Here is a 12,311-nt window from a genome sequence, read left to right as displayed (position 1 = left end):
CTTTTGAGCGTTCCATGATAAAGCTAAACTCACACTACATCCATACATATGTCCCTATCGCCGAATCACAGAAATTATATCAAACCTGCTGTCTTCTTCCTTAGGAGCCACCTCGTTTTCAAACACGTCCTCTAGGGCCAAATCATTCATCTTCCGGTCTAAAACCGCAGATTCGCTCACTTCCGGTCCATTGGTAACCTCTCCACACCCGTCGCTTTCACTTCGCGAAGACCTTTTTCGGCTTGAGGTCCTACGGCGCTTAGAGGGGGAGGGGTGGGGGTCGATGACGCATAAATGGTCATCTTGTGGAGTGAGCATGCGCCATGCCATATTCGGCACCATTTCCCTGTATGCTTTGGACACTTCTTCGATCGTTTCTTCACTCAAAAGATTGAGATGGCTGTGACCAAATAAAAAGTGAGGATTTGAAAAAGAAGGACTTATATGAGCAATACAAATACCCGGCTTCCGCGAGAGCAGAGAGTAAAGCAATACATATACATACCCGGCTTATACGAGAGCAGAGAGTGAAGCAATACATATAAATACCTGGCTTCCACGAGAGCAGAGAGTGAAGCAATACATATAAATACCTGGCTTCCACGAGAGCAGAGAGTGAAGCAATACATATACACACCCGGTTTCCACGAGAGCAGAGAGTGAAGCAATACATATAAATACCCGGCTTCCACGAGAGCAGAGAGTGAAGCAATACATATAAATACCCGGCTTCCACGTGGGCAGAGAGTGAAGCAATACATATAAATACCCGCCTTCCACGAGAGCAGAGAGTGAAGCAATACATATAAATACCCGGCTTCCACGAGAGCAGAGAGTGAAATAATACATATAAATACCTGGCTTCCACGAGAGCAGAGAGTGAAGCAATACATATACATACCCGGCTTCCACGAGAGCAGAGAGTGAAGCAATACATATAAATACCCGGCTTCCACGAGAGCAGAGAGTGAAGCAATACATATACATACCCGGCTTCCAAAAGAAGGCAGAGATTCGAGCAAATGAATTCAAGGCAGGTTTCTTTCAACTGTAGCGCGTTGTAAACACAAGAGAACTCCAGTAGCTCCATGACATTCTTGAACGATACTACGACAAAACAAAGCAAGGGTATTATGAGGTCATTGCTGACGAATATGGTGATTCTATGATAAAACGATACAAGGGAAGGAATGACATGAGATTTTTGCTGATGTCGGTGGTGATCCAAAATACTATTTTCAATATTTATCAATGCAAAAAAGCCGTTCTTTCAAGAGGTTTTTCCCAGACGGTCTTTAATTTAACACCTTTATCAAGAGGGGTGTGAATTGTCACCAAGGAAATAGATGAAGAGGAAAAGTGAGGGACGGTGAAGATAAACCTTATGAATAGCAAGAGGAAACGCAGAGGTGGAAGGAAAGGTAACATGAGCTCACAATAGCTAAAGTAGAGACAAGACCAGAAAGAGACGGAAAGTATGATATGAAAACGATGATGACAATAATGGTGGTGGCGGTGGTCGTGTTGTTGTTGTTGGTGGTGGTGGTGGTAGTGGTGGTAGTGGTGGTAGTGGTGGTGATGGTGGTGATGGTGATTGTGGTGGTGATGGTGGTAGTGATGGTGGTGGTGATAGCAAGTAGTGGTGATGGTGACAATGATGGTGGATGTGATGATGAAAATGATGGTGGTGGTGATGATATCTCATTGCGGGTGGTGATAATGATGATTAATATCATAAAATCAAATATCCTTATTCTTGAAAAATAAATTTACTTTAAAATCCTAAGTTGAGTTTGTTGTTACTTACTCATCTTCGCCATGTGCGATTCGCATATCTCTTTCAGTCTACCAATCAGTAGCTAGAACACAAATAAGGCAAACAGGAATGCAATTTTATTTGGTGAAATTTGCATTAGTCAGGAGACGTAGTCGAGGGCGTCGTCAGCCACTCGATTGCGATTCAATATTATTTCGAAATAACCATCTAAAATCAAAGTTTTATACATCATTTCCAAAATTCAATCAAAACCACCATAAAAAGTTCCCTAAATCAGCTGATGGAAATGGATGCTTTCTCGCGCTTGGTATCATGTGAAAAATGGCTGCGGAGAAAGACCAAATGGAGGCACTTTAAATGAACGGGTGTATTAACCTGATCGGCGACGACAAGAACGTTACCAATGAATTCAATATCTTGTAAACCTGAGAAAAAACACATGATCAAATCTTGGTTTGAATAACATAAACACCCCGTCCCTCCAACTCCGTCCGTCCGTCAGTCCCTCCTTCTTTTTCCCTCCCTCACTCATAACTCCCATAATTCATCACGTCTCATAACTTGAATGGCAGTAAAAAAGGCACGAGGGTTGGAGAGGTTTCGAAATGACTTTGGCAGATTAGTTTTTAGAACTACAATAAAATATATGCAAGAGCAAAAAGTCACTTTAAGAGACTAAGCTTATTGTCCATGCTCGTTGCAATTAGAACATAAACGTAAAGGAATTATAAATAGATTTCTCCGAGTTCTTCCTAGTCATAATACAACCACTTCACCTTTTTGCCGTATGCTACCCAAAAATTAATTCAACATACTTTGAAGACTGCCATTTAGAGATCTGGGAAATTTATTCAATTATTAATAAATTAGCTGTAAAATATTGCAACTGAAATCCAACGGATCCTCGTGTTCAGAAAATTTTAGCCCCTTTTTCTGAGACCAGAACATCTTTACGAATACAGAAAAAAATTTCTCTTGCAAAGTTCTAGATTTACGTAATAGAATATAAATGACCAGTGTACTGTACGTTCTACTACCTTTGATCCTGTGTGCGTCGTCCGTGTAGAGATAATCTAGAACAACGCATAACACGCTGGAATGGAGCGGCATTTTTAGAGTTGCCATCTCGCTACTCGCCTGTGAGCAAAACAGGACATGTTTCAACATTTAGGAGATAAAAGGCTTTCCTTGAAGGATTTTAATTGCACGCAATTTAAACACCACGAAGTTTCAACGAATATTAGACAAAACTTTCAATCGTGAAAATAAAATAGCGAGAGAGGGAGAATACACGAAGGTAAAAGAGCGCGAATAAGAAGAATGCGCGAATATAAAAGTTAAGAAAGTGATAAAGAACAATACCAATGTTTTGTTACGTACTGTACCTCAAGCCATCCACAGGCCAACATACTGCGAAAATAGTCTGCAATAGAAAATCAAGATCCATGTTACCTCGAGGTTTAAGCTGCGAGAGAGCGAGGGGGGAGGGGTGGGGGGTACAGTCTGTTTGAACGTGAACCAGGAGCGGATCCAGGATTTCATAAAGAGGAAGGAAGGGGACAAACAAGATTCATTCTAAAACTACAGACAAAATCCAAGGCTGCCAAGTTTTAATAAAATAGAATAGAGAAAGTAATAATGTAGCCCAGAGGGAAAAAATCTGCTCACCAAACCTGGCGACAAGGACGTAGTAATGGTATACACCAATTACAAAAGGCAGTTGCAGGCAGTTCTACGACCGATAGCTGCCTATGGGTAGAAATCATTTGTAAAAATAAAGGTGGTAAATAAAAGCAAGCGACATCGAACCATATATTAATTATATTAAATGGATATTCGTTTTACGTATTTTTCTGAATTTGGAGCGAATATTTTGGGATTCATGGGTCCTTTCGGTCATGGAACTGTCATTTGTAATCGCCATTTGCCGTTTGCACTGACAACGGTTTTTTGAAATAGGTGTATATGATTGGTAGTTACCTTGTCAATAAAAAAAAAGTGAATAATCTATCCACTCATAAAACCTGGCGACGAGGACGCACTGCTTGCTTTTGATTGGTACTTACCTTGTCAATCAATCAAGAAATTAATCATCTGTTCACTCACCAAGCCTGGCAACAAGGACGCACTTGTGACATGCGAAGTTTACTCCGTCTTCAGACTCGATTGTGACGTCATGAAGATGAGGACTAAAAAGACGAAAACATAAAAGTGATTGATGAAAGACTATTTCCGACTAGCGACATGTGCTTTTATATGGAATAATCTTATTGTTTTGGGAAAATATCATTACCCATAAAATGTTATGCTTTAGCAATAGATGCAACCAGTTTATTGTAGAATGGATTAAATTTCCGGTGATTGAAGTGGATTTTGTTCGCTAGTGAAATAAAAGATTGAAAAAAAGGAGCATTTTATACAAAGGTTATACAGCATAAACAATTTTCTAAGAGCTTCACATTTAAAAAACGGAGATGAGGAACACAAGCTTTTAGTAAGATCACATGCGTTACAAGTCTCATCAATTGCATTAATTTTTGCGGCACTAAAAGATTCGGAACAAACGTAAATCTAGATATGCTGGTTAAAACTAGGCGAGATCTTTTTGCTTTTCAAATGCCCCCTCCAAATCCTAATACATGTTGGCTAAACAAGCGAAGGCCCGGACCATTGATGGCTGTAATTACTTACAAACTTAATCTATTGAATCTTATTCTTTTGTCGACATCTTCTCTCGGTCTTGCACTTTTGAGCCTAAACAAGAAAGAGTTTGTTAGGAATAAGCGAACTAAATAAGGATGTACCCTAGAGCGACGATACTCATTCGTATTACGGCCTCTGCCAGCCGCCATTTGAATCGGCTAACTTGGGGAAGCCAAAACGATATTTTCGATTGGATTTGGTAAATAAGGTATTAAACTTTGTTTTTTAGATGGTTAGTTCGGGATTTTAACACACCATATATCTTTCATTGTTAAAAAAAACAATAAAAAAGGTGTGACGGACAAGGGCACTTAAAGGATGTCTTTCAACCACTCCTTTATTATTGTTTACGGCTGAAAATACATCGGTTTATCTGCGAAAAAACTCCAAATAAATACCCACGAGTTAAGTTTAATACTCTATTGACGATATTTTATTGAAAAAATATTGGTTCCTTGCTTGGATTAGCCGATGGAAATGGATGCCTTGTGCGACTCGCCATGGAGTGGGAGAATAAAATGGTGGCGTGATTGACCTTCTTTAAGGTATCATGAACATAGCCTCGTGTAAGCCAACAAGATCTCTGTATATAATATTTTTTTAGTCTCCATAACGAGCTCCTTACTGTTTGTTATACGCGGTTGTGGTCAACCGGAAAAAAATTACGCGGTGTTACTCTTTGTCATATTTTCTCACATTTTCTCAAAATAATTTTTCGAGGGCGCCTTAGTCTTCATGGTAAAGTTTCATTCTCTTAAAAGAGAGAAACCATGAAAAGCTGTTATCTGGTGAAGCTTTTTCTTTCATTACCACGATATTTTCTGTTATCTTGCAAAAATAAGTATATAAGTTATGCTCTAGAATAGCGGACTTGCTCTAGGAGATCACGTGACCTTTCTGGGTGAAAAATTCAAACCAAAATAATCGCAGAAATTACTAGAAAGACTAGAAACCTTTAAATGAAACTAAACCCTTTCTGAAAAACTCCTGGTGGTTTTCGTATGCGCTGAATAAGTTGCTTTTTTTTGCTTTTATTTTGCCGCTAAAACCCTGAGCGAGCGCTAGTTTGCCGCCCAAACAGTCACGTGATCTCTTAGCGCAAGTCCCTATTCTATTTCCATACCCCGTTGTTTCCCTTTTCCTCTCCTTCTTTTGGGGCGATTTCGTCTTACTCTTTCCTCGCTGCCTGTGCGAAGATTTCGCACTCTGATCAGAAGCACCCGACGTTGAGAGATCATCCAGATCTCCCCATCCAGCAAGCCTTGTGCTCCAGGGCTCTATATTCTCCTCACCACCGCCTTGTGTATTTGAGGCGAAGTCCATTACAATCATGGGCTTGTTCTCATAAGGAGGTTTGTTAAGATTTTGGAAAATGCAGGACTCGTCCACATACGCCCCGCTGTAGATATCCTGGGTGAGAAACGACGCTGATAAAGATATCTAGCGGGGAGGGGGAGAGGGGGGTGGTACTTCTTGTATATAACCTGCACCAGATGAAAGGCTATAATTTCTGTGCCACCACGGAGAATAAATTTAATTCGTATTTAAGAAAATAGAGTATGAAGCCACACGCTTTATCGTTGATGAAAAAGCTTCAAAACGCTGCGAGACCATTGTAGCCAACACCGAAAATTCACGTGACTTTTTGGGTAGCAAACCTGCGCACGCTCCGGCTTTTTGCGTCAAAAAAGGCAACAGAGCTTACGAATCAACCAGAAAATTTCCATGAATGACAAAAAATGCTTATTTTTATTAGTTTTTCATCGCTGTCTGGTGTAACAGCAATATTTTGTGAATTTGCCACTCAAACAGTCAGGTGATTTCTTAGTGCAAGTCACGTGAATCGTTAGTGCAAGTCACGTGATTTCTTAGTGCAAGTCACGTGATTTCTTAGTGCAAGTCACGTGATTTCTTAGTGCAAGTCTTCTATTCCGACCTTTCAAAGTCTCCATTTCGCGCCAAAATAACACCACAGGACCCCCACCTTAAAAACGGCCCATAGCATCCTTAGTGGTACCCATTTGATGTGTTCTTACCTGAAGGTATTTGGAAGCGACGGTAATATCTTTTACAGCCGGAAGGGTTAAGATCCGGGATACTTGATTTCCACGTTGCGTGACATCATCTGCCTGCAGGAGGTCACGTAAGACGGCACTGCGTGACGCTAAGATGAAGGAATGGGCTGGGAATGTGTGACTTTCCACCTGGGAAAATACCAACAGATACTCAGAATGCTTTATATGATGTAGGTTATGTACGGCAGTCAGCCCCTTATTTGGGAAGGGCAATCACCCACACAATCTCACACATTCACATTCATTCATCCGGCGAATCCAAGCGCGTACTTGTTAGATAGCTTGAGATACATTCATCCGGCGAATCCAAGCGCGTACTTGTTAGATAGCTTGAGATACATTCATTCGGCGAATCCAAGCGCGTACTTGTTAGATAGCTTGAGATACATTCATTCGGCGAATCCAAGCGCGTACTTGTTAGATAGCTTGAGATTCATTCATCCGGCGAATCCAAGCGCGTACTTGTTAGATAGCTTGAGATACATTCATTCGGCGAATCCAAGCGCGTACTTGTTAGATAGCTTGAGATACATTCATCCGGCGAATCCAAGCGCGTACTTGTTAGATAGCTTGAGATTCATTCATCCGGCGAATCCAAGCGCGTACTTGTTAGATAGCTTGAGATACATTCATCCGGCGAATCCAAGCGCGTACTTGTTAGATAGCTTGAGATACATTCATCCGGCGAATCCAAGCGCGTACTTGTGAGATAGCTTGAGATTCATTCATCCGGCGAATCCAAGCGCGTACTTGTTAGATAGCTTGAGATACATTCATCCGGCGAATCCAAGCGCGTACTTGTTAGATAGCTTGAGATACATTCATCCGGCGAATCCAAGCGCGCACTTGTTAGATAGCTTGAGATACATTCATCCGGCGAATCCAAGCGCGTACTTGTGAGATAGCTTGAGATACATTCATTTGGCGAATCCAAGCGCGTACTTGTTAGATAGCTTGAGATACATTCATTCGGCGAATCCAAGCGCGTACTTGTTAGATAGCTTGAGATACATTCATCCGGCGAATCCAAGCGCGTACTTGTTAGATAGCTTGAGATACATTCATCCGGCGAATCCAAGCGCGTACTTGTTAGATAGCTTGAGATACATTCATTCGGCGAATCCAAGCGCGTACTTGTGAGATAGCTTGAGATACATTCATTCGGCGAATCCAAGCGCGTACTTGTTAGATAGCTTGAGATACATTCATCCGGCGAATCCAAGCGCGCACTTGTTAGATAGCTTGAGATACATTCATCCGGCGAATCCAAGCGCGTACTTGTTAGATAGCTTGAGATACATTCATTCGGCGAATCCAAGCGCGTACTTGTGAGATAGCTTGAGATACATTCATTCGGCGAATCCAAGCGCGTACTTGTTAGATAGCTTGAGATACATTCATCCGGCGAATCCAAGCGCGCACTTGTTAGATAGCTTGAGATACATTCATCCGGCGAATCCAAGCGCGCACTTGTTAGATAGCTTGAGATACATTCATTCGGCGAATCCAAGCGCGTACTTGTTAGATAGCTTGAGATACATTCATCCGGCGAATCCAAGCGCGTACTTGTTAGATAGCTTGAGATACATTCATCCGGCGAATCCAAGCGCGTAACTGTTAGATAGCTTGAGATACATTCATTCGGCGAATCCAAGCGCGTACTTGTTAGATAGCTTGAGATACATTCATCCGGCGAATCCAAGCGCGTACTTGTTAGATAGCTTGAGACACATTCATCCGGCGAATCCAAGCGCGTACTTGTTAGATAGCTTGAGATACATTCATTCGGCGAATCCAAGCGCGTACTTGTTAGATAGCTTGAGATACATTCATCCGGCGAATCCAAGCGCGCACTTGTTAGATAGCTTGAGATACATTCATCCGGCGAATCCAAGCGCGCACTTGTTAGATAGCTTGAGATACATTCATTCGGCGAATCCAAGCGCGTACTTGTTAGATAGCTTGAGATACATTCATCCGGCGAATCCAAGCGCGTACTTGTTAGATAGCTTGAGATACATTCATCCGGCGAATCCAAGCGCGTAACTGTTAGATAGCTTGAGATACATTCATTCGGCGAATCCAAGCGCGTACTTGTTAGATAGCTTGAGATACATTCATCCGGCGAATCCAAGCGCGTACTTGTTAGATAGCTTGAGACACATTCATCCGGCGAATCCAAGCGCGTACTTGTTAGATAGCTTGAGATACATTCATCCGGCGAATCCAAGCGCGCACTTGTGAGATAGCTTGAGATACATTCATTCGGCGAATCCAAGCGCGTACTTGTTAGATAGCTTGAGATACATTCATCCGGCGAATCCAAGCGCGTACTTGTTAGATAGCTTGAGATACATTCATCCGGCGAATCCAAGCGCGTACTTGTTACATAGCTTGAGATACATTCATCCGGCGAATCCAAGCGCGCACTTGTGAGATAGCTTGAGATACATTCATTCGGCGAATCCAAGCGCGTACTTGTTAGATAGCTTGAGATACATTCATCCGGCGAATCCAAGCGCGTACTTGTTAGATAGCTTGAGATACATTCATCCGGCGAATCCAAGCGCGTAACTGTTAGATAGCTTGAGATACATTCATCCGGCGAATCCAAGCGCGTAACTGTTAGATAGCTTGAGATACATTCATTCGGCGAATCCAAGCGCGTACTTGTTAGATAGCTTGAGATACATTCATCCGGCGAATCCAAGCGCGTACTTGTTAGATAGCTTGAGATACATTCATTCGGCGAATCCAAGCGCGTACTTGTTAGATAGCTTGAGATACATTCATCCGGCGAATCCAAGCGCGCACTTGTTAGATAGCTTGAGATACATTCATCCGGCGAATCCAAGCGCGTACTTGTTAGATAGCTTGAGATACATTCATCCGGCGAATCCAAGCGCGTACTTGTGAGATAGCTTGAGATACATTCAGGCAAATATCGCAAATAAGGAGTTCGATCGTGGAAGGTGATCTTGCAGATGGACGCTGTATTTCCGACTGCTCGACAATCTTCAAGGTCAATTTCTTTGTTCTCTTTTATTTTATTTTCTCTTTTATTTTCTTTCTTTGTTCTCTTTTATTTTCTTTCTTTTCTTTTCCAATACGCTTTGACTATCGTAATTTTTTTGACGGGTGACAAAAACTGGCCAGTATGGACCAGTTTAGCTGATTCTCGTATTTATTACCCCTGCTATGATCTTATTTTTAAACAATACTCATTTTAATATCCCTCGTGAAAAGGCGGCTAATTTGGACTTTTGGCTTGACGTTTGCATAATTATGACGTAATTTTTGTAAATTGTGGCGTCATTAGCGTAAAAATTGTTGTTAGTTTGATATCATAAATAGCTAATCTGTTATAGGCTGCGTGGCTCACTACAAAATTTGTGACGTAATGTGCTTGTCAGTTTGACGTCATTGACAAACCATAGGTGTGACGTCATGTGCTTGTCAGTTGGACGTCATTGACATACCATAAGTGTGACGTCATGTGCTTGTCAGTTTGACGTCAATGATATACCATAAGTGTGACGTCATGCGCTTGTCAGTTTGACGTCATTGACATACCATAAGCGTGGCGTCATGTGCTTGTCAATTTGACGTCAATGACATACCGTAACTGTGACGTCATGTGCTTGTCAGTTTGACGTCATTGACATACCATAAGTGTGACATCATGTGCTTGTCGATTTGACGTCATTGACATACCATAACTGTGACGTCATTTGCATGTCAGTTTGACGTAATGACGTACCATAAGTGTGACGTCATGTGCATGTAAGTTTGACGTCATTGACATACCATAAGTGTGACGTCATGTATCGAGTCCTCTATAGTTGACTCATCTAGCAACTGCTTGAAGTCTTCACACATTCGTGAGGCGGACACTTTCGGGTACTTCCCCAACCTAAAATAAATAAATAAATTAGACTTGTCAAGGTAATCACCCTAATATTTCAACGTGAAGCAGACATACGACTCTGACCACGGATCACATCTTGAGACCAAAGCTGCTTGATTTTGTGGAGGGGGAGATCGGAGAAAAACCCTTTAAAATAGTTTGCTTGGCGTCTAGGTACAATTACCGCTCTGAGTATTCAGAAAGTCAGTCTTGGCAGTTTAGCGAGTCAACTAAATATGTTGTGTAGTTTGTCCACGAAGAAGCCAATTAATCGCTAGTTTACTAGGGTTGCCCGAGTTGTTTAAAGCTGCTAGCTTTTAGTTTCCGAGGTGTCGAAAGCGTAATGATAACAGGAAAGTCTCGACATGTATCTTGTCCAAAAATCATCTTACCGCTAATGCACTGGCCTAGTGCCAGGCCTTCTCACCGGATTTCCAATCGAGCTCCCTGTGGTGAGTAAGAGTCACAGAAAACCATGCTTGCCCCAGACCCTAGCTGCCTCACGGTTCATCTCCATAGTCAGGAAACCCGGTAAGAATGCCTGGGACTTGCCTGCTGATGCATATGTTGGTTATATTATCATACCCAGCGGATGGATGGCTTTGCAATACCGCGAACCCCTTGGATTTCGCATCAGTAAAGATTCTCATCCCACGGTGCACCATGGGTATTCTCTCGGCATGGTAGCCAATGAAATCTTTTCGGTTCCAGTCTCCCATCAGCAGGCCGAGCTGGGTTAGTGAAGAGGAGGATGGCGTGCGCTTGACGTCAGGGATGACGTCATCCGATTGGGTACACATAAACGCTTCGCCTTTATCTAGGGGTACAATAATGATAACAAGTGATGATGACGTCGATGACAACGACATCGATGATAATGATGGTTGTGATGATGATAAAATAATGACGACAACGACATCGATGTGGAAGCACGGGTGGCCAAGTGTGTTAGCGCGTCGGCCTCTCACCGCTGTGGCCAAGGTTCGAATCCTGGCTCAAACTGGGGATTTTTCCGGGTTCCTGCCTTGGTTCGAATTTGTGTCACAAGTGAGTTGAAGTTATTCTCCCGTGTTTCCAGTCTTCTCGGATAAGGACACTAAACCGGAGGTCCCGTCTCTTCAAGCTGCACTACATTAACCTGAACCGAAGGGACGTAAAAGAACCACTGGGGACGCAATAAACCCTCTGGCAGTGACCACCCCCAGTGACAGTGCTTACAATGCTTACTAACAATACACTCAAGGGGGTACTTGATTTAGAGCCTAGCTCTGTTGTGCCTTCCGCACCAGTATATAACTGGTGGAAATAGAATAAAAAAAGATGATAATGATGATCGTGTTGGCGGTGGTGGTGTGGCGATGGAATCTCGCATAAAAGAAATTTCCACATGATGGCTATACTTTTACTGGCTTCAAAAAGAGCGACAATCCAACAACAACAACAAAAAAAAAAACTAATTATCATTCCTGACCACACTTTAGATAAGGCAAACATCTACTTACCTGTAATGATGAGTAGGTTTTTACCGACAGCGATGTCAGAAACTAGAGAAAAACGTTGTGTGAGAGCAATAACAAAAGATTGGGCCATGTCACGTCTACGTCGTGTGAGAGGACAGATAAAGGCTAATATCTATCTGAAAAGGAAAATTCGCAGTCTAGGATTTTTCCCTTCTAAAAAAAATTAAATACTGACCTGAACCGACCAACTACAGTAGTTGACAGCTCAATTTCCCTTTCAACGGTTTACAGTCACTTCGTCCAGTCCACATTCAACTTTTTCACAAGTTAAGTCAACTCGTCCACAAAAATAGAGTCAATTCGTCCACACATAGTTTTTTAAATGTTTT

The 12,311-nt window shown here is 42.1% G+C and overlaps 1 protein-coding gene across 4 annotated transcripts in view; it reads right to left on the bottom strand.

The window, feature by feature from the left end:
* Positions 1–12,311, bottom strand: part of LOC5503070 (inhibitor of Bruton tyrosine kinase) — a 35,854-nt gene that overhangs the window by 8,654 nt on the left and 14,889 nt on the right. For 3 of the 4 annotated variants that reach the window (XM_048721816.1, XM_048721815.1, XM_048721813.1), the window contains exons 12-24: positions 11,965–12,006; positions 11,048–11,279; positions 10,363–10,468; positions 6,517–6,684; positions 5,604–5,890; positions 4,469–4,531; positions 3,884–3,966; positions 3,163–3,200; positions 2,815–2,914; positions 2,153–2,202; positions 1,808–1,859; positions 990–1,107; positions 86–400 (exon numbers count right to left, since the gene is read on the bottom strand). In XM_048721816.1, coding sequence (XP_048577773.1) covers positions 86–400; positions 990–1,107; positions 1,808–1,859; positions 2,153–2,202; positions 2,815–2,914; positions 3,163–3,200; positions 3,884–3,966; positions 4,469–4,531; positions 5,604–5,890; positions 6,517–6,684; positions 10,363–10,468; positions 11,048–11,279; positions 11,965–12,006 — 1,654 coding nt within the window. The remainder of the gene's footprint in view (positions 1–85; positions 401–989; positions 1,108–1,807; positions 1,860–2,152; positions 2,203–2,814; positions 2,915–3,162; positions 3,201–3,883; positions 3,967–4,468; positions 4,532–5,603; positions 5,891–6,516; positions 6,685–10,362; positions 10,469–11,047; positions 11,280–11,964; positions 12,007–12,311) is intronic. The other variant, XM_048721814.1, reaches the window with a different exon arrangement.

Source organism: Nematostella vectensis, chromosome 14, assembly GCF_932526225.1.
Source record: "Nematostella vectensis chromosome 14, jaNemVect1.1, whole genome shotgun sequence".
Classification (NCBI taxonomy): Eukaryota; Metazoa; Cnidaria; class Anthozoa; order Actiniaria; family Edwardsiidae; genus Nematostella; species Nematostella vectensis.
Note: the sequence above shows the minus strand (reverse complement) of the source record. Positions and strands in the feature narration are given on the sequence as shown.